At 54.8% G+C, this 22,560-nt stretch overlaps 1 protein-coding gene across 2 annotated transcripts; it reads left to right on the plus strand.

Annotated features, from left to right (window-relative positions):
* The first annotated feature begins 1,615 nt into the window (after nt 1-1,615).
* Nucleotides 1,616-6,591, plus strand: LOC100832059 (probable leucine-rich repeat receptor-like protein kinase At1g35710). Of its 2 annotated transcripts, none has more exons than XM_024461634.1 (2): nt 1,616-5,401; nt 5,514-5,783. In XM_024461634.1, exons 1-2 carry the CDS (start codon nt 2,131-2,133, stop codon nt 5,531-5,533), a joined length of 3,291 nt encoding a protein of 1,096 aa, XP_024317402.1. In that variant the 5' UTR covers nt 1,616-2,130; the 3' UTR covers nt 5,534-5,783. The 2 variants fall into 2 exon arrangements, with proteins under 2 accessions (XP_024317402.1, XP_003574033.1); XM_003573985.4 differs by lacking the exon at nt 5,514-5,783 and adding an exon at nt 5,832-6,591 and having other exon boundaries at nt 1,626-5,401.
* The last annotated feature ends 15,969 nt before the right edge of the window (nt 6,592-22,560 follow it).

The following is a 22,560-nucleotide window of genomic DNA, read 5'->3' on the forward strand; positions in this document are numbered from 1 at the left end:
AGCTCTCCCCGCCGCCCGCGCCCTTGACCGCGCCAGCCGCCGCCCTCAGGGAAGAAGGGCACCCCGCCGCCGGTGATTACTCTCAAAAAACAAAATGGTACACTCAGTGACTGTTAAGGCAGTAGAAATACGACTAGCATGAATATGAGTTTTTCTGTTTTTCGCTGTTTGCAGGTTACACTTTTTTGTTGAGCCAACGGAAATAGGATTATTACCTAAAACACCCGTAGAAATATGGGTTTTTTCGGCATAAAGTTTGCGGTGCACATTTTTATTATTTAAGGTTGTTTTTTGAGATACAATTCTGAAACATTATGAAATAATAAAAATGTTTAGGAGGTGATTCCTGTGTTTGATTCCTAGAATATAGAAAAGTGGAATGGAACCACATGGTTTCTCAAAAAGGAATATTCTCCTAATATGCCTAACTATCTCAATCCTCCAAATTGTAGGAATTGGTTGGTTCCAAGTGGAACCATGGTCCCAAGTGTTTGTTTCCTATAGTATGCAAGCCGTTCCATTACATTCCATTTCTGCAAGAACATAACCGTTCCATTCCACCTCACCTTGCCCTCGATAGGTTTCAGCAGAACAATAGCCACAAACAACTAATGGGCCAAAACAATCACAAAGAGGCCTTAGAAGGCACAAATCCGACTCACAAAAAAAAAGGTCTACTACACGTTGCGCTGCATGACACCTAGTCACTCACACTGCCAAACTCTAACCCTCACTTGCATGTGCATGCACCAACACACACCAACTGCATATAGGAGACTTGATCTCGCATCAAATGTCTCATGCGTAATTCCTGCAAAAAGGCACACAAAATGAACAACAAATAATACACTTAAACCCAACATTTGCAAACTAATTAGATCGAACCGATGAACCCAATGGACTGAAAATTAGCAAGACCCTATAATTATCAAGACCCTATGTTCTAAAGTTAAACTTATTAAAGGTTGACAAAGATTATATAGATAAATATATTAATATCTGCAATATAAAATAAGTATATTATGAAAAAAATATCAAGGTGGATTTAATAAATCTAATTTGGAATTGTATATGTTGATAGATTTTTCTACAAATTTGATCAAATTTTAATTTTTTAACTTAAAATAAACCTAAAGCATTTATATTAACGGAGATTGTGTCATGCATTCAAACAAATAACTGTCGAAGAAATAAAGTACTATATTCGTTTCGCATAGCACCTCATATAATTTTTCTAATTTGTTCCATATTATGTCTTACTTTTCTCTTGGCTCCCACATCGGGTCAACAATTGCTCACATCCATTTAGTTTTAATCCAGTATGAACGGTGAGATGACTTAATCCAAATGTACAAACCTGCGAGATGATATTTTTTTGAAACGGTTCATCCGGAGGAGGCTGTTTTCACCGTGTGAAGTCGTTAGAAAAAAAGCGGCTTGGCCTGGAATGTTTAATACACCGTGGGGTCCACCTATCGAACTTGCGGTGCTAAGCTTCTTGATTGACTTTGACTTGCATGTGCATTCAATGCGTAGAGTGTGAGTACGTTTTTTGGGGGCTTTGAACAACTCTAAAGTCGTGTGTGCCCCGATCAATCGGGTCATGTCTCATGACCGCGACAGGACTGCAGGGGTTTTGTCGATCGTTTTGCGGTGGATAATTAGTTCCTGCGGTAGTACTAGATCGATGCGGATGGATGGTACACATCCAACGTGCTACGAAATTCTAAATTTCATGCGAATCCACACGAGCCAACCGGTTTGGGTTAGACCGAACTCATTGGACAGATTAACGACATTCTAGATATACCCCTTTATAATACGGAGTACTACGGTGGGAGTACGTCCATTTTTCTTCTTTTCAGAAAAGAAAGTAGTAGTACGTCCAGCGTGGCTGGCCAATTAAGTTCCAGGTCAAAGCAGAAGCACGGCAGGCTACTGGAATCATGCACAAGCATCGCACAGGCTGTCGGCCCCATGCACTTGGCCGCAGAAATTTCCCACCACCCAGCACATGGAGAGTGCTCGAGCCTCGAGTCAACCCGCTGCATTGACCAGCACCGGCGCCGCAAAGCTAGCTAAATCCCGTCCCCTCCTCTCGCTCAACGGCTCAAGGCCCCCCTCCCAGCAATGCCGACGCCAGCCGCCGTGTTCGCCGGCCTCCTCCTCCTTGTGCTCACCTCCGGCGCCGCCAATGCCGCCACGGGGCCGGAGGCCAAGGCGCTCTTGGCCTGGAAGGCCAGCCTCGGCAACCCCCCCGCGCTGTCCACCTGGGCCGAGAGCAGCGGGTCGGTGTGCGCCGGTTGGCGCGGGGTGTCCTGCGACGCCACCGGCCGCGTGACCTCGCTCAGGCTCCGGGGCCTCGGGCTCGCGGGCCGGCTCGGCCCGCTCGGGACAGCGGCGCTCCGGGACCTCGCCACGCTCGACCTCAACGGGAACAACCTCGCGGGCGGCATCCCGTCCAACATCTCGCTACTCCAATCCCTCTCCACTCTCGACCTCGGCAGCAATGGCTTCGACGGCCCCATCCCGCCGCAGCTCGGCGACCTCTCCGGCCTCGTCGACCTCCGCCTCTACAACAACAATCTGTCCGGCGACGTCCCGCACCAGCTCAGCCGGCTCCCCAGGATCGCCCACTTCGACCTCGGCTCCAACTACCTCACCAGCCTCGATGGGTTCTCGCCGATGCCCACCGTCAGCTTCCTCTCGCTCTACCTCAACAACCTCAACGGCAGCTTCCCGGAGTTCGTCCTCGGGAGCGCCAACGTCACCTACCTCGACCTGTCGCAGAACGCGCTCTCCGGGACGATACCGGACTCGCTGCCGGAGAACCTCGCCTACCTCAACTTGTCCACCAATGGCTTCTCTGGCCGGATACCGGCGTCGCTGTCCAAGCTGAGGAAGCTCCAGGACCTGCGGATTGTCTCCAACAATCTGACGGGCGGTATCCCCGATTTCCTTGGCTCCATGTCCCAGCTCAGAGCTCTTGAACTTGGCGCCAACCCGCTCCTCGGCGGGCCGATCCCGCCGGTTCTTGGCCAGCTGCGATTGCTACAGCACCTTGACCTGAAGAGCGCCGGGTTGGATTCCACCATTCCACCGCAGCTGGGCAACCTTGTCAATCTCAATTATGTGGACCTGTCCGGGAACAAGCTCACCGGTGTCCTGCCGCCGGCGTTGGCCTCGATGCGCAGAATGCGGGAGTTCGGCATATCGGGGAACAAATTCGCCGGTCAGATTCCGTCGGCTTTGTTCACCAACTGGCCAGAGCTCATATCGTTCCAAGCACAGGAGAACTCGTTTACCGGGAAGATTCCGCCGGAGCTCGGGAAGGCAACCAAGCTAAATATCTTGTATCTCTACAGCAACAACCTTACCGGGTCTATCCCGGCAGAGCTCGGCGAGCTGGTGAGCCTGCTACAGTTGGATTTATCCGTGAACTCGCTCACGGGAAGCATCCCCAGCTCGTTTGGTAAACTCACACAGCTCACGAGGCTGGCGCTCTTCTTCAACCAGCTCACCGGCGCGCTACCACCGGAGATCGGCAACATGACAGCGTTAGAAATCTTGGATGTGAACACCAACCATTTGGAAGGCGAGCTGCCCGCCGCAATCACATCGCTCAGGAATCTCAAATACCTCGCCCTGTTCGACAACAACTTCAGCGGCACCATACCGCCGGACCTCGGGAAGGGGCTGAGCTTGATCGACGCGAGCTTCGCCAACAACAGCTTCTCCGGCGAGCTGCCACGGAGACTGTGTGACGGCCTCGCGCTCCAGAACTTCACGGCGAACCGCAACAAGTTCAGCGGCACGCTGCCGCCGTGCCTCAAGAACTGCACGGAGCTGTACCGGGTAAGGCTGGAAGGGAACCACTTCACCGGCGACATCACGGAGGCGTTCGGTGTCCACCCCAGCTTGGTCTACCTGGACGTCTCCGAGAACAAGCTCACCGGCCGGCTATCGTCCGATTGGGGACAATGCGTCAATATCACCCTCCTGCACATGGACGGCAATGCATTATCGGGCGGCATTCCGGCGGTGTTCGGGGGCATGGAGAAATTACAGGACCTCAGCCTGGCTGAGAATAATCTCTCAGGAGGTATTCCATCTGAGCTTGGTCGTCTCGGCCTCTTGTTCAATCTCAACCTGAGCCATAATTACATCTCCGGCCCAATTCCGGAAAATTTGGGCAACATTTCCAAGCTGCAGAAAGTTGATTTGTCAGGGAACTCGCTTACCGGGACGATACCGGTTGGCATTGGCAAGCTCAGTGCTCTAATTTTCCTGGATTTGAGCAAGAACAAGTTGTCGGGGCAGATACCAAGTGAGCTCGGCAACCTGATTCAGCTGCAGATCCTGCTTGACGTGAGCAGTAACTCATTGTCGGGTCCAATCCCCTCGAATCTTGATAAGCTGAGGACTTTGCAGAAGCTGAACCTGTCACGCAACGAACTCAGTGGCTCCATACCCGCAGGATTTTCTAGCATGTCAAGCCTCGAAGCAGTTGATTTCTCTTACAATCGGCTCACTGGCAAGATACCGTCAGGGAACAATATTTTCCAGAACACTTCGGCCGATGCCTACATTGGGAACTTGGGGCTCTGTGGTAATGTGCAAGGCGTAGCTCCTTGTGATCTCAATTCTGGCAGTGCATCTTCAGGGCATCGCAGGAGAATAGTCATTGCAACAGTTGTGGTGGTGGTTGGGGTTGTGTTACTTGCAGCCGTTGCTGCTTGTCTCATACTCATGTGCAGAAGGAGGCCTTGTGAGCACAAAGTGCTGGAGGCCAACACCAACGATGCTTTTGAGTCCATGATCTGGGAAAAGGAGGGCAAGTTCACATTCTTTGACATCATGAACGCCACAGACAACTTCAATGAAACCTTCTGCATTGGTAAAGGAGGGTTTGGGACCGTGTACAGGGCCGAACTCGCAAGTGGACAGGTTGTGGCTGTAAAGCGGTTCCATGTTGCCGAGACGGGCGACATATCGGATGTGAGCAAGAAGAGCTTTGAGAACGAGATCAAGGCGCTGACGGAGGTCCGCCACCGGAATATCGTCAAGCTCCATGGCTTCTGCACTAGTGGTGATTACATGTACCTGGTGTATGAGTGCTTGGAAAGGGGCAGCTTGGCCAAGACATTGTATGGGGAGGAAGGGAAGAAGAACCTGGATTGGGATGTGAGGATGAAGGTGATCCAGGGGGTTGCTCATGCCCTGGCCTACTTGCATCATGACTGCAACCCACCCATCGTTCATCGCGACATCACTTTGAATAATATCCTGCTTGAGTCTGATTTTGAGCCACGGTTGTGTGATTTTGGCACCGCGAAGTTACTTGGGTCTGCTTCGACAAACTGGACTTCTGTGGCAGGATCATATGGCTACATGGCTCCAGGTATGCATGGGTTTTCATTCAGACACCTAAATCTGACTCTTTATTATTTATCTAACAATAATCATTCTTGGAAGGACTTACATAATCATTAAGTTCCCTACTGGTTCTGCAGAATATTGTGAAATATCATGAGACAATATGTTAATATTCCCTATTGCCAGTTAAGTTAGCAACTCCACAGTCGCATCAGCTCATCATCCCCCAGAAAACGCTTCATTGCAACATTAAGGCACCTCTATCCTAAGCAGTTCAGCAGTTGCCACTAAAGAGATAACTACTCAGAACTAGTGCAGCGCTTCATTGCTAATATCTGAGTAATTTGGATGAAATGTCATTGCATATGCTTGAATTCCACGAAATTCAGACAGCACTTTGCACTGTCATATCCTGCAGTACACTAACATATGTCGCTCTGATTGTTTTCATGCAGAGTTGGCATACACAATGAGGGTAACAGAGAAATGTGATGTCTACAGCTTTGGCGTTGTTGCACTGGAAGTCATGATGGGGAAGCATCCAGGTGACTTGCTAACCTCTCTGCCAGCCATCTCCTCGTCGCAGCAAGATGATCTACTCCTCAAGGACATACTGGATCAGCGGTTGGATCCTCCAAAGGAACAGCTTGCAGAAGAAGTCGTGTTCATCGTCAGGATAGCGCTTGCTTGCACCAGGGTAAATCCAGAATCCAGGCCTACCATGCGGTCTGTGGCACAAGAGATATCGGCACATACTCAGGCCTACCTCTCTGAAGCGTTCAAACTGATCACGATAAGCAAGCTGACGGACTACCAGAAGTGATGTAGTATCTGTGTGCAGATATTTGAAGCTCCACAGGTGAAAACTGCACAGTTAATGATTCTGCAAAATTCCGTTTCAGATCCTCAAGCATGTCAGTTTACTGCCAAAGAAAAGCATTAGGAAAGCATGCTGCGATAACCGATTGATAAAATATGGTGAAATTATCCTTAGGATTGTCGATTCTGAAATGATGTCTTGCGGTTGGGCCAATGGTTCTTTTTCCTTTGTACTATCTTTAATGCTATTATAAATATTCTTTGTTTTTCCTGTGAATGGCTAGACTGTAAGGATGTAACTGTAAGATAGAGAATAAAGAGGCAAGTTCATGTGGACCAAAAAATCATTGTCGGAATGGATCATGGATATATTTATGTGATACTGGAATCGTTTCATGTGCCGTTGCATCAAGAGTTCCACTGAAATCAGAAAAGTATTGCCTGCTGCAGGACTGGACGTTGATGGGGAAGCTAAACTAATACGGGGCATACACTCTGCTGTAGAGTGTAGAGTGTAGCTTTGAGGTTCCGCTTCTTTATCTTTCGTTGCACAACTTTAGACCTTTTTTCCTTCTTATAATTGAAAAAAAAAATCTTCTCTTCTTAAGTGGAGCTTCAGCTGTGACTAGGGTGGTGTGTGTGTGTGGGGGGGGGGGGGGGGGGGGGGGGGGGAGAGGTCGGATCGTGGACACATCCGACTTCTGGAGGATAGTGTAGACGGCCGTCGTGACGAAGAGCCTAGCGGAGCTGGTTTTGGGGGAAATGAGTCGATCACGTCAGGACTGCAGCTTGGACTCGACACTTGGGCAGCCTGGCCAAAATGCTGCTTTACGGGAGCACATCGCAAAGTCACAACGCGCGGTCATCCCTTGCTTTGCTGTTGGAGAGCAACGGTAACCGAGCGCCCCAGACCGGTCATCCCTTGCTTTGCTGTTCGCCGAGCGTGGCCCGTACGCGGAGGGAAGGCGGGAGGCAGCGTTGGCGCAGACAGCGGTGTTCGGGCTCCCAGAAGTCGTGCCTGCGCGGCGGTGAAATGCACTCCAGGTGTTCCACGGAACGTATCGTCGACGCGCTCCATTTTTTTTCTTGAATCCAGATTTCCAGAGCAGGGCACTATGCGGTCAGATATTGGCATGGAAAGGGAACAACGCACGGTACAGCGGGAGACGCTGTCCGTTCCTGGGATCCTATCATCAGCGTCTCGCCGTCGCTCGCTGCACACTCGCTTTCCCGAGTCGTCTCGCTCTTCGCGCGGTCTTCTGTCGTGTGAAACGTTGCACGCCGTGCTCCAGAATTCCACAGCGAAGACCGGAAATTCTAATTTACCGGAGCGGTACATGTCAAAGTTTAATCGACCGTTCACCCTCTCCTTCGAGATTCTTTTTTTTTTTCAGGTTCCGTAGATTTTTATTGCGTATAGCTACCTATCCAAACGTGGGTCCCAGGCCCCTAGATGTGACGTGGTTGCTGGTTAGGGAAGACAACGATACACTGACACATTTTGATTTTTGTACAAATTATTTGAGCGTCTAAACGAACTCGAGAGTTTGTTTAAGATGTTCTTTCCCACCTGGATAAAAAGTTTCAAAAAGTTTCGAGCAAATTCAAAATCTCGGCCAATCTCCACCGATACTTGTACTACACCAACACATTTTGATAGTTGTACAAATTATTTGGTGGTCCAAACGGAATCAGAATTTGATGAAAGTATGATGGTTGGTTTAAGATGGTGTTTCGGACCTGCAGAAAAAGTTTCAAATTTTTTTGGAGCAAATTCAAAATGAAAATTTCATTGAAACAATAGTGTTGCAAGTTAAAAAGACAAAGTTGAAAGGTTTGAAATAGAATCTAATTATTGAAACGTTAGTGTCCTAAGGATTGCCGATTGAAACATTGGTGTCTCAGTAAATTTTCTTATGCAATTTCAATCATATAGGAATAAGTTTAAATCTTGCCGATTGAAACAGTAATGTTTCAATAAACTTTCATATGTACGGTCAATGGAAATATTCGTGTCTCAATGAAACTAGTGTTTCAATGTTAGTTCAATATTTGACCTTTGGAATAATGATTGGTGCTAACGAAATTTCAATAATTTGTCAATGAAAGTTCAATGGTACACACATATTTTTTGAATTATGCATCAATGAAACAATCGTACGTTTGGATTTCAATGAGATATCTTTAAAATTTCAGAGCTAGCAGTACCTAATCATAAAGCTTGCATGCATGCAGTAGCCGGTCCCGTGCCTGCTGACGTGGTTATGACTAACCACGTACTCGACTCGAGTATACCTGGTACAGCCCAGCTGAGGGCCCACAAGGAAGCCTATTTCGACTTCAGGAGTCTACATGCCAAATATTGCGATTCAAGACAAGGAAGGTTAATTAGAGTATATCTCCTCATCGTAGCCGACTTGGACTCTACCTGAGACCTGAGTTCCTGCATATATAAAGGACAAGGAGGGGAAGCCAAGAGGACACCCCAACTTAGGTAGAAGTCGCCTAGACGCACTCGACGACTCGATGCCTCTAAACTCTGCGGCACCCCATTGTAATTGACTCATCAATAAAGATCCGACAAATAGGACGTAGGGGTATTACCTCATCGAGGGCCCTAAACCTGGGTAAATCGTGTCCCCTGTTTCCTTGTTAGCCGATGAGTTCGCCAACACACACTCATCTTTCCTTGATACAAGTCCATCAATATGGACATTGTCGAAGTTACATCTTCGTCATTGGCGCCGTCTGTAGGAAAGAAGTGTGTTGGAAACACGACCTCGGCGGTTTCAGACTCTTCAAACCCGTCGTCGACTCAATACCTTTGGGTCCTTTCACTTTACAGCTCACCCTCCTGCCAGCCGCACGGTATTCGACGCGCTTGATATTGGCATGGATCTCGCGTTCGGGGAGTTCTATCTCCGAGCCAACAAAACTGGCATCCTTCGACTACCAGATCTAACTGCTCCAACTCGAGACAAGACGCTTCTTCCTTCACCTTCAGGTAAGATCCCGCTGACGGATCTGGCAGAACCACTCGAAGGGCAGGACTCCCTCGAGACTCCCTCCGGGGTCGAAGCCAATTCACCTTGTTGCGCAGAAAGCCCCGTCCCAAGCGACGCTGGCGACTGCCTGGAACAAGAAGGCTGCCATGGCAGCAGCAATCCTGCGCCCAAGTGTGCCATCGCCCAAGTCTTTGTGACAAACCCTGTCACCTCAACTCCTTTGACTGCAGATATGATTCTAAATCCGCAAGGTGGTCATCAAGCAGCGGAGAAGTCGCAGGTTCAAGCAGCCCTTGACTCGGGAGTTCTCATGGATGATCCAACTCCTGCAGAGTTGGAATTATATGCAAACTCCTTGGCCAAGAACCGCTTCAACTTGGTCAAAGAAAAAGAAGAGTTTGTTAAGCAACAGAAGCTCGAAGCTGACAAACTTAAGAAGATAGAGGTGGAACTTCAAGCGTCCTTAAAGGATTGGCCAGAGTCACCCGACACTTTGGGCAGAAGCGCTCCCCTTCTTCGAACCGCCCATCGCGGGTCCCGTTTCCATAAACAACCGAGGAAGACAGAACACACGCGGTTCGCGATCTCTCCTCAAGCTTCCTGTCAGTAGATGATCGCAACGAGCCGATACTTGGGATTAATGAAGAGGCACTCCGAGCTGCGAGTACTTATCTACAGTCAATCCCACTACCAACAATGACCCGCGCTGGTGCGTCCGCGAGCACATCCTTAATGGATTAGCTAAAGCGAGAGCTTCGTGTATCAAGCAAAACCTGACCGCCCTGCCTCATAAGGATGGCGAGCCTCAGCATGATCGCCGATCGCCCGACTCGGGTCAAAATGAGCACAGGCAAAAACCTCACAGAAGGAGTTAATCTCCTCGTTGAGCTGGTAGCTGTCGGAGCACGGGTCTCCAGCACCGGGTATGCCGAGTACCCCCTTTTTTGGTTCGGTGGAGGGCGAGGTGATTGCTCCGGCGATCGCCGGCGTGGCGATAGACACGAAGTGTAGACACGAGAATTTACCCAGGTTCAGGCCACCCGGAGGTGTAATACCCTACGTCTTGCTTTGGAGTTGTATTTCCTTGTATGGGTTTTACAGGTTGCCGGGGAACTCCCGGGCTTTGCTACTTGTCCCTCTAAGGGCTTGGCTACTTGGGTGAATGCTGAACTGAACCGAACATAACCCTTTGACCGGAGGCATCGGTCCTCCTTTTATAAACAAGGGGATACCACAGGTGCCTATGCATGCAGCGTGACACGTTTCCCAAACGCGTGTCACAGCCACATGAAAAACATTTTTGTTCATCCATGCTGGACGCCATGCAGCGCCCGGTCTACTGTACACGGTAGAAAAAATGGTTCGTGGGGTGGTCACCCTAGCCTTGCTAAGTAAGACTAGGCCTGTTGATAAAACTCCTGTCGGTGCATTAAATGCACTGCGTACGCCGTCTTCTCCTGTCTTCACTGTTCTGCGGGTCCCGCCTACATGCCTGAGCGTGGGTTGCTGGGGTGCCCCTTCCCGGCTAGTACCCCCGGCTAGTTGCCGAGGGGCGTTTCTTCAACTTCCCAGGACCGGGGTTCCCCGGGGCTTCTTGTACTTGGCCCTTAGCTTCTCCTTCACCAAGGGCCGTCTCCTCGAGGCAGGCTTCCTGGACTCGTCGCTTCCCAGGAGGCCTTCCTGACGAGGCTTCGTCATTGGCGACCCACGCGTCCTGTATCAGTGGGACCCCGTCGGCCACTGGTACGACAGTAGCCGCCTAGCCGGCTGAAGGGAGGACTCTCCTGATTCAGACCACGAAGCGTGTGGAGCACCATGCTTCAGTCGTCAGATTCACCGATCCAGGATCCCAAGAAATTTCAAGCCACCTTCTGACCTAGCCAAATATGACGGAATGCAGAAACCCAGAACCTGGTTGGAGGACTACCTCACCGGGGTTCGGTGCCAAGGTGGAACTCGAACCACCGCTATGCAGTATCTTCAACTCCAGCTCAGGGATCTGGCTCGCACCTGGTTAAACAGCTTGCGCGACGGTGAGCTCACTTCATGGGACGAGCGGGTACAAGCTTTCACACGCAATTTCAAAGCCACATAGAAACGACCAGTGTCTCTCGAACAACTCCGATCGTGTGTTCAGTACGAGAGAGAGTCTATACGCTCTTATATCCAGCGGCGGGCACTCCCCATTGCCTCCTCCCAAGCTCTCCGCACCCCAACTCTGAAAAAACCACCTCTCCACCTTCGCCGATGTTTTTCAAGGGCCAGAACCGTCCCAAGGGAGCACCAGCAAGGGGGGAATGCGCGAGAAGGCCAGTAAGAAGGAGCTGTCAGACCGGGCCCGGAAGGATGAGGAAATGCGGGCTAAGTTCGCCTTGTTCCCCCCTCCCCCCCGGTTACAACGGCGAGGGGGTCGACAAGCTGGTCTTGGCACTGGCCACCAAGCACAATGAGTACGGCCCGACGCGGATTCTCCCCGTCGGCGCGGAGCGTGACCCGTAGTACTTCTGGATGTTCGGGAGGTTCATCCTTGCCGGGTTCGTGCCGCCGCACTCCTACTTCCTCTCGGCCATCATGGAGACCTACGGGCTCATCATGGCGCAGCTTCACCCCACGTCGTTCTTCACATTGGCCATCTTCCAACACCTCGGTGAAGCCTTCGTGGGGGTGATGCCGTCGGTGGCTCTATTCCGCCACTACTACTATCAGAGGGTGGAGAAGAAGGCTCCCTTGTCCTCGGGACTAGTGTTCTGATTCCGCGATAGGATCAAATTGGAGTTCATCGAGCTAGGGAAGAAGAAGATCGAGGACGAGTGGCGCCGCGACTGGTGCTGGGTGCGGACGGACGAGCTCCAGGAGTTCCACGAGGAGCCCCTCGAGCCTCCGAAGGGCTCAGACGACTGGATGCTCCGCGACCAGAAGGATGAGCAGCTAGCCCCAATCTGCGCAAAGATCAAGGCGCTTCATGAGGCTGGGCTCACGGACACGGATGTGGCACGCCACTTCATCGGGAGGCGTGTGGCTCCCCTGTAGCGGCACTCACATCCGGCGTGGATGTACACCGGGGCCGGCGACCGGACCCGGCTGCAGCGCACGGACCTCCTTCCGGAGGAGGTGCAATTCTGGGTGAAGGGCATCACCGGCAAGGACGAACCTTACTGGCTGCCCCCGCTTGGAGCGCACCCGCTCCACGCCGGGATTCCGAACCCGGGAGCCCGGGATCTCCCACTCTGCAACGAGTGGGGGATCGTGGAGGACCCCTCGGTGCAACCTTCCCCCCCGTCGTCCAGGCCCCGCAAGGGCAAGGAGCCGGCTGCCGACTCGGGGAAGGGGAGCCAAGGCCAGGCCTCCACCAGGGCGGAGGGCTCGGACTCCGACGACTCCTTGCTGGGCGTCGGGGGAGACCTCAGCGACGACGATGACGACGACGACGCTCCCCCGGCAATCGGCGGTTCGCGCCGGAGCGGGTGAGCAGGTAGAAGGCTAGCCCGCAGCCTCAGGAGCGTCACGGCGACGTGGGGGCTGGGGCCTCCAGCGGCAGCGACGCGGCTGCAGCAGCCACCCCGACCACCCCGGCAGCTCTGACAGCTCCCCCCGCGCGAAGCGGCTCTCCGGCGAGGAGGCTGAAGCTCAAATCGGCGGGGTAAGTTCAATGTTGTCCAAAACACCTTTGATTTCACAAATTTTTTGTGTGCCTGACTAACTTGTTCTTGTGCTTTCTAGTTCGTCGAGGAAGAGGGGGCAGATCAGCACGTCGCCAGCGCCCCGACCAAGAAGCCCCGCCCGATGTCGGGCGGCAGCGATGGAGACGCTGCTGACGCGGCGCGGTGACGGCGACAGCGGCAGCGGCCGTTGGTGCTCTTCGTGCTGCGTGTCTCCCGTACTTGACGCAGGTGCTCTTCGTGCAGTTGCCAGGGAGGTTCCGGCTGCGCCCGCGCCCATAGAGGCGCGGGTAATCGACCCCACCAGTGAGGTCGACGATGATGCTCCGGCGGAGGTTGCCTCCGTCGGAGCCCTTACCGTGACTGCTGCCGCAGGTGACGCTACGCAGGGGGTGCCATCTGAGGCGGGTGACACGTAGCAGCCTCCGCTAGCCGGAGCAGGCGGTAACGCTCTGGAGAAGCCCCCGAGCCCCCAGCCCACTCCTTTGGACGGGCAAGGAGTAGCAGGGCTCGGCCAGGCCGGGGGCGCGTCGTCAAATCCCGACACGCCCTCGGGATTGCAAACGGTCGCGGCGAGGTCCTCCTCCTCCGCTGGAGCCGCCTTCAGCCCGGGAGCATGTGAGCTTGCGAGGCAGACATGGGGTCGGATTACTTTCCACCCCAGCGTGTTCCAGCAAGGACACCAAGTGATCGACAACATCCAGCAGCACCACACCCGCGTAGTGATGGAGCTGGGCGCAGCGTGACGGGAGGCGGAGGAGCAGCGCACCGAGCTGCAGTGGCTCCGGAAGGAGCTCCAGCAGGCGCGGCAAGTCGGGGCGACGCTTGCGGTGCAAGGGGTGCCGGAGGCGGAAGTCCTCCAGTAGCTGTGGGATCTCCAGCAAGAGCACCAGCGGGAGCTCGAGCTGGTGAAAGCCACTCATGCCAAGAGCGAGGAGGAGCACCAGCCGGCTCTGGACTCATTCCAAGGGCGTCTCCGAGAGAAGACGGACTTACCGTCCGGCTACTCTCTGGAGATCCAGCGTCTCCGCCGCGAGGTCGAAGAGCTAGAGACGGTGGCTGCAACCAAAGCCTCGGCGCGCCGGGAGAAGGAGCTGCAGGACCAGGCTGCTCCCGGGAGCGCGAGCTCACGGTGCAGCTCAAGGCCGCCCAAGATGCCAGCTCGTCCCTTCAGGGCGAGCTCGACGCGGTGCGGCAGGAACTCCGGCTGATCGACGACGACAACACCAAGAAGGCGTCCGAGATCGGTAGGCTGAAGTCCGAGTGCCGCGAGCACAAGCTGCAGGCCCAGGAGGCTCGCGGTGCGTGCACCGAGCTGCGGGCCCGCAGGACAGGGGAGGTGGCTAGGCTGAAGAAGCTGGCGGACTCAGCGGTGGAGGCGCTGCAGGGGTTCGACATCCCTGTGGCTTCCTTTGATGGGGCAGACATGGGCAGCTTCACTTCTTTCTTCGCGGACTTCATCGGCCGGCTGAGCGGCCTGCAGAGTTGCGTTACAGCCTTCGGGGACCGGCAAGTCGGCCTTGCGGCCGAGTAGGTCGCCGGACAAATTCTCACCCGGGTCCACTCCGCCCACCCTGACTTCCCATTCGAGTTGGTCTTCGACGCCTGGTCGGATGAGGAAGAGGCCAAGACCCACCGGGAGGCGGTGCAGGGCGTCGTGGATGAGATGGTGGCACGGATACAGGGCAAGATCGATGAAGACGAAGCCGCTGCTGAGGAGGTTGCCGGAGAAGCCCCCGATGCCGTGGATGCGCTCGGCACCGACGCAGCCGCCCCGGGAGCACCTCCCGCATGATTGCATGTTGTTTTTTATTTATTTCCCTGCAAGCGGCGCATGGCGCCTTAGAACTTTTTATGTTAGCTTTCCCTTACCACCGCAAGTGTTAGTTGTCAACTTGTTTTGCTCAAGCTTTAATATATCCAATGCCACTTTTATTTGCTTCTTTGTCTAAGATTAGCTTGCCGGGGAGGGGCTTTGTCCTTCTCGTGTTTTAGCCTTGCGTACCCGGGGACTCGCCAACCACGTTCTTGGCCAGACTAGGGACCCGGGACGGACCCGCGGTGCCGACCTAGGACCAAACAGCAGCGGCTAGTCACTCCGCCTGCGGGTTAACTACCCCAGCGCACACGCCTCCGGGACGGACCCGCTAGCCATGTGTGGGGGGCGTCCTCACCCGCAAGCGTCCTTCCTACGCTCCGGCAACACAAGGACCGAGCTTACCTCAGCAAGCCAGCGTTACTAAAGGGAAAAACCAAGGACCCAAAATGAGATACTTAGCTTCCCGTTCTCTTTGGTCTTGCAGCACCTCGTTGAGATCCGTGGAAAGGATGCTGTGGCCGTGCACCCTCCAGCGGCATGCGCGGAGGCATGCACCCCTACAGCGTCTTCACGACGCCGCTCGCCCACTGCACCGCCATTTCTGGTGTCGTTCCATAAGATATGTGGCAGGGCCGCGATGGTGGGAACACCCTCAACGACTAGCACAGAGGGATGCACCACCATCGCCTCTCTGCGACATCTCTTGTTTTCTTGCCCGTTGCTAGTGTTGCACTTGCCCTAGTCTCCTTAAATAGCCAAAGCACTGCCCTTGCCTCCACACGCGCGGGACCACCAGTCGCCGCGTGGAGGCACTGGCCCTGTCTCAGTTTCCTGCATCAAGTTTCGAAGTGATTGCCATATATGTACAACTTACTTGCAAGACGACGACACTCGTGACCACCCCATGAGCATCACAGTGTGCATTCACCTCATCTTTAACCTGCATGTCAGATTCTTGCAGTGCCCAAGGTGCATAGCAAAAAAAAAATCGAAATGCACGAAAACAGTATGAACTGGATAACCTCCTGCCTCCCAGCCCCCGGGCACGGAAGAGTCGACCTCAAACTTGGGTGTGAGCATCTTTCTGTTCCCATGGTGCCTTGCTGGCACGTAGCATGTCGCAGACGGGTCCGGCAACTACTAGGCCTCGTTCCGGGGCGTCCCAGCAACGAGCTTGGTTTTCGAGGTTCCGGCAGCCCCCTGCTCACAGCCAAGGATGAGGAGACAATTCGGTGCACCTCGAGCAGGAGACAGAAGTATTCATAAATAGCAAAGCACAATATTCATTGAAGCAACACTTATATCTATTCAACTTTGTGCTAGCGGATTACAATCGGGCCTTGCCCAGCTACACTAGCTTAAAGAGGCACGCTGCCGTAGCGTCACCCGTGGGTAAGGCGCCACCGTTTCACGGGTAGAACTTGTGCAGGTGCTCAATGTTCCAACTATTGGGCACTGGCAAGCCTTCTTCGGTTTCCAGCCGGACAGTCCCCGGTCTGGTCGCCTGCACTACCCGGAAAGGGCCTTCCCAGATTGGAGTCAACTTGTTCCCAGCCTTCTTTCCTTGTATCCGGCGCAGCACGAGGTCTCCAACCTCGAGCCCCCAGGGACGGACTCTCTTGGCGTGATAATGACGGAGTCCCTGCTGCTAGCTTACAGCTCGCACAGCAGCACGGCATCGAATCTCCTCGATGAAGGTAAGGTCATCAATCCTCTGCGTGTGTTGGCTCTTGTCGCCGTACGCGCGTACCCGAGGTGACCCATACTTGAGCTCGAGGAGCAGCACAGCTTCGGCCACATAGACGAGGGTAAACGGAGTTTGACTCGTCGCCCGACTTGGTGTGGTCCGCAGCGACCACAGCACGGGCTGGAGTTCTTCAACACAGTGTTTCCCGTGGCCCTTGATCTTGTCAAAGGTTCTCGTTTTGAGCCCCCGCAGCACTTCTGTGTTGGCTCGCTCAACTTGCCCATTGCTCCCCGGATGAGCAACAGAGGCAAAGTGAATCTTAGTGCTCATGTCCTCGCAGTAAGCTTGGAACACCGCGCTAGTGAATTGCGTGCCGTTGTCGGTGATGATGCTATTAGGCACACCAAACCGGCACACAATGCCCTTGAAAACTTCATGGCCGCCTATGCCATGATGGCTCGGACAGGCTCCACCTCGATCCACTTCGAGAACTTGTCGATGGCCACGAGCAGGTACTCGTAGCCGCCAACTGCTCTCGGCAACTCGCCGACGATGTCCAGCCCCCAGACCACAGGGCTTGCGCTGGTTGGTTGCTCTTCTTGACGTGGAACTGGCACGCTTCACAGATCTTGACTAATTGCTCAGCATCAGCTAGTGCTGTCGGCCAGTAGAAGCCGTGCCGGAACGCTTTCCCAGCTAATGCCCTGGAGGCCACATGGTGCGAGCATGTGCTTCGATGTATATCCTCCAGCAACATGCGTCCTTCCTCCTGGGGCACACAGAGGAGCATGACTCCATTAGGACGCCTCCGGTAGAGTTCCCGTCCACCAGGGTGTACATCTTAGCTTGTCGGGCTACTTGCTCCGCGGCAATGTCTTCCTCCGGGAGGGTCCCATCCTTGAGGTAGTGAATAATATCCGTCCCCCAAGGTGGTGGCTCCAGCTAGTGTATGCCTCCAATTTGGCGGCATGGTCCCCCGCAGCTGCAGGGTCACCTTGAGTTGCCGGAGGGGCTTCCCCGGCAACTGTCTTGGGGTCGATAGAGGGCTTTGATTGCATCTGGACGAACACCCCAGGAGGCACCTTGCTGCGTTCCGCTGCCCACTTGGACAGTTCATCCGCAACAAAGTTGTCCTTGCGCTTTACGTGCTCAAATCGAAGTCCTTTGAACTTGGACTCCAATTTTCGCACTTCCTCCACGTACGCTGCCATCTGGGGGCAGTCGTAGTCCTTGTTTACCTGGTTGATCATGAGTTGGGAGTCCCCGCGAACAACCAAGCGCTTGATGTCGACGGCAATTGCCGCGCGCAGCCCGACAAGTAGCCCCTCGTACTCTGCTTTATTGTTGGTGGAGTTGGCGAAGTCGAGCTGTATCACGAACTTGAGCTGGTCTCCAGTGGGCGACTCGATCGCCACTCCGGCACCGGCACCCTGCAAGCAGAAGGCACCGTCGAAGTACATGACCCAGTACCCTTCGTCCAATCTGCCGGGAAGGCTCGCTTCCGTCTCTTCTTCCTCAATGCTTGTCGATGTCCACTCCGAGACGAAGTCAGCGAGAGTGGTATTCTTGATGCTCTTGGTGTTTGCGAAACGCACCCCGAACTCTGCCAGCTCCATCCTCCACTCGGCCACCCTCCCGGTGCCTTCACGGTTGGTGAGGGCCCTCTCCAGGCAGAACCCCGACACCACCGTGATGCTGTGCGCCTGAAAGTAATGGCGTAGCTTCCTTGAAGCGAGCAGGATCCCAAGTAGAAGCTTCTGGACCCGTGGGTATCGTACCCGGGCATCGCGCAGCACCGTGCTAACGAAGTACACAGGATGGTCCACTAGCCGCTTGCGAGGGGCAGTCTGCATAGGCCGTCCCTCGGATCCAGGGGCAGAGGAGGTAGCCGGGGGTTCCTTCAGCTCACCGGGAGCCCCCGGCCCTTCCATCTCAGCCCCCAGGACTTGCTCTTCCCTCTCGGCAACGAGCACGGAGCTCACTACCTGGTCCGTCGCTGCCAGGTATAGCAGCAACGGCTCGCCCGGTTTGGGGGCGACGAGGACCGGCGGCGATTTCAGGTATCTCTTCAAGTCCTTGAACGCCGCTTCCGCCTCGGGAGTCCAATTGATTTGACCCTTCTTCTTCATCACCTTGAAGAAAGGTAGGGCTCCCTCGCACAGCCTTGATATGAAACGCCCAAGCGCCACAACTCACCCGTTGAGGCGCTGGACGTCTCTGACCTTGCGGGGTGCCTCCATCTTCTCAATTGCCTCGATCTTCTGTGGGTTGGCTTCGATTCCCCTGTGAGAGACCAAGAAGCCCAGCAAGTGCCCCGAGTCCACACCGAACGTGCACTTCTCGGGGTTAAGCTTGAGCTTGATCCTGCGGAGGTTGTTGAACGTCTCCTGCAGGTCGCCGACGAGCGAGTCCCTACGCCGTGACTTGACGACGATATCGTCTATGTAGGCCTCGATATTCCGGCCTACCTGGGGTCCTAGACACTCGCGCAAGCCGCGCTGAAATGTCGAGTCCGCGTTCTTCAGCCGAAAGGCATGCACGTGTAACAGTAGCAGCCAACAGGGGTGATAAACGCTATTTTCTCCTCGTCTTCGACTACCATCTTAATCTGATGGTAGCCGGAGAAGGCATCTAGAAAGCACAAAAACTCACAACCTGCTGTCGAATCTACTATTTGATCGATTTGGGGTAAAGGGAAGGGGTCCTTAGGGCATGCACGATTAAGACCAGTAAAATCTACACACATGCGCGATTTATTTCTAGCCTTAGGGACTACAACAGGGTTCGCTAACCAAGTGGGGTACAACACTTCCCTGATTGCCCCGGCGTTCTTGAGCTTCTCCACTACCTCCTGGATGAAGTCTTTGCGTTCTTGTGCTTGCCGGCGAACCTTCTGCTTGATGGGCCGCGCGTCCGGCCGCACCGCCAGCCGATGCTCGATCACCTCCCTAGGGACTCCGGGAAGATCTGACGGCTCCCAAGCGAACACGTCGGAGTTCTCCCGGAGGAAGGCGACGAGGGCGCTTTCCTATTTGTCGTCGAGGCTCGCACCGATGGAGACGGTGCGTGCTCCGTTGCCGGCATGCAGGGGCACCTTCTTGACCTTGGTGCCCTCCTCCTTCAGCTTCGCGCCCTTGCTTACACGCGGGCTGGAGCTGGAGCTGCCCCCGGCATCCTATCCGGGAGCGGCTCGCGCCTTCTTCTATGCGGGTTGTTCACCGGCAAGTGGGTCCTCGCTCCCGGCAACATCATAGTCGCCTGGATCCACCACTGTGGAGGTCTTCACGACCTCGCCCACGCACCAAGCAACGTCCTTCAGGTCGCACTTGATGGAGAGTACGCAATATGTTGACGGCATCGTCATCATGCCGTAGACGCAATGGGTTGCCTCCATGAACTTGATCAGCGTTGGCCGACCAATGATCCCGTTGTATGGCAACGGGATGTGAGCCACATCGAAAACGATGTGCTCAGTCCGGAACGCTTCCCGGGAACAGAAGGTCACCGGGAGCGTGATTCGTCCCATGGGCTGCACCACTCCAGGGTTGATCCCCCGAAACGGGTCGGTGGGCTTCATCTGCTCCAGGGGCAGCTGAAGTTTCTCCACCACCTTGGCGGACAGCGGGTTGAGGCTTGCCCTTCTGTCCCCCAATACCTTGGTCTTGATGGTGATTGGCACGTGCGACCACCTCAACGGCTGCTGCGCCTCCATGCTGGGGAGGAGGGTGCAGACCTCACGCGTAAGCCGCTTCACGGCAGCGTGAGACGTGAGAGCGTACGCGCCCCCGTGAATGCAGGCGACGTCGCTAGGCTCCTGGAAGCCGGGCTCGTCAGCGTCGGCGCTGCAGTCATCCTCGCGCTGTTCGGTGTGAGGCTTGTCGCATCCTCGGGGAGGGCGGTCCTTGCCGCTGCGGGCTTGACCGCGAACCCCCGCGGGTTCTGCTTTGTTGCCGCCGGCTGCGCCCCGGCTTGCTCCACCGCGGGGGTTGTTCGGGCAGTCCCGGGAGAGGTGCCCGATGTCCCCGTAGTTGAAGCAGGCCATGGCAGCGCATCGCTCCTCGTGGCGCTGCTCGCGCTTCTCCTTGATGGTCTGGAGAGTGCGGCAATCCTGCGCGTCGTGAGTGGCGTTGGTGTGGATGGGGCAGCGCGCGGCCGCTGCCGGCTTGCTACCCGATGCCCCCGCCGCTGACGCCTTCTTGGTGGGCCTCTCGGGAGCCCCTGGCTATACGGCAAGCACCTGCTTCCCGCCGCGTTTTCGGGAGCCTTTCTTCCCGGAGCCCTCCGGTGGGTTTGCCGCCGCTTTGGCGGCAAGCTCGGGCGCCAGGCGCCCCTCCTCGGCCGTCGCGCACTTGTGCGCGAGAGCATAGAGGTCACTTGTTGTCCGGATCCGGTGCGTGTTCAGCTTCTCACACATCTTCGGGTCGCGGACGTTGATGGTGTACGTGTTGATGATGGCAGCCGCCTCCGCCTCAGGGATGGAGTAGGAGAGGTTGGAGAACCTGTTGGTGAAGTCCCGCAAGGTCTCCTCCGGTTTCCGCACTACCGTGTGCAGTTCCGCCATGGTTCCCGGGCGCTTGTAGCCGCCCTGGAACGCGTACACGAACTGCTCACGCAGGTCAGCCCAGGAGGCTATGGACCCGGCGGGCAGGTTGAGCCCTCCGCCCTGTTACCCGGTGCCCTCGGATGTGTGGGGCGAGACTCCGTTGCACGCGACGCGATGTGGTCGTGGCATGGTTGTCACTGCGCGTCTTCAGCCTGCGAGTGGACTCGCTGGCTGGTGCGGGCGACGTTGTGGTCGCTCGCGCGGCTGGCTCCGGTGCTAGGCGCTGTCGGCTCGAGACATCGAAGCAAACCCGACAAAAATCAGAGCCATCCTAACCATGAAGGAGCCGACTAAAATTCATGAGCTCCAGCAGCTCACCGGTCGACTCGCGGCCCTGAGCTGAGTTATCGGTAGGCTAGGCGAGAAAGCCTTGCCTTTCTAACACCTTCTGAAAAAGAAGAAAGACGACTTCGCATGGACGCGAGAGGCCAGTGTTGCCTTCGCAGACTTGAAGCGCCTATTATCAACCTCACCGATCCTCGTTACCCCACAAGAAGATAAGCGGCTCCTATTATACATCGCAGCCACCACTCAGGTGGTCAGCACAACGATTGTAGTTGAGCGAGCCGAAGATCGCAAGACCCACGGTGTTCAGCGCCCAGTCTATTACATCAGTGAGGTCCTCTCGCCCACAAAGCAACGCTACCCACACTATCAAAAGCTTGCATATGGAGTCTTTCTAGGTGCACGAAAGCTAAGGCACTATTTCCAGCAACACATAGTTGTGGTTGTCAGCGAGGCTCCTCTCGCCAACATTTTGAACAACTCTGAAGCGACGGGACGAGTCGCCGAGTGGGGAATTGAGCTCTCAGCTCGCAACATATCCTACGAATGACGAAAGTCGATCAACTCACAAGTGCTCCCTGACTTCATTGCCGAGTGGACAGAGGCTCAGACTCCGGGCCCACCCGACATGTCAAGCTCATGGACGATGTATTTCGATGGGTCGAAGCGACATGAAGGTGCAGGCGCGGGTGTCGTGCTTATTTCACCCAAAGGTGATAGACTCCGCTACGTGCTTCAGATGCATTTTCAAAAGCCTTCAAACAATGAAGCCGAGTACGAGGCCCTCCTGCATGGCATGCGCATGGCCAAAGCCTGTGGGACCACGATGCTCATGATATACGGCGACTCATACCTCGTCGTTCAGCAAACGATGAAGTCGTGTGGTGCCATCTCCGATTCCATGATTGCTTATCGCGATCTCTACAACGTACTGGAAGGACAGTTCGACGGATACGAGCTGCGTCACATTGGCCGAAACAGCAATGACGAAGCAGACACTCTGGCCAACATCGGCTTGACTCGTTCCCCAATCCTGTCTGGAGTATTCCTAGAGATCATCCACCAGAGATCCATCAAAGAAAAGAATACTTCGAGTCCCAAGAAGTCAACGCTAATCGACGGTGAGCAAAAACCTCTCGACCCCGACTCACCGGGCGACCCTGGAGTCGCAACCGGTGAAGAAGAACCCGATGAGGTGCTCATGGTCGAACCGACGTGGATGCAACCTTTTCTTGCGTACATGATACGACAAGAGCTACCTGCAGACGTTGCAGAAGCACGTCGAATTGCTAGACGGTCTAAAGCTT

This window comes from Brachypodium distachyon, chromosome 3, assembly GCF_000005505.3.
Source record: "Brachypodium distachyon strain Bd21 chromosome 3, Brachypodium_distachyon_v3.0, whole genome shotgun sequence".
In the NCBI taxonomy this organism is placed as follows: Eukaryota; Viridiplantae; Streptophyta; class Magnoliopsida; order Poales; family Poaceae; genus Brachypodium; species Brachypodium distachyon.

Coding starts and splice junctions, on each gene's coding strand:
- LOC100832059 (XM_003573985.4), top strand. CDS start 2,131: ATGCCGACGCCAGCCGCCGTGTTCGCCGGCCTCCTCCTCCTTGTGCTC. Junction 5,402..5,831: donor ATATGGCTACATGGCTCCAG/GTATGCATGGGT, acceptor GTTTTCATGCAG/AGTTGGCATACACAATGAGG.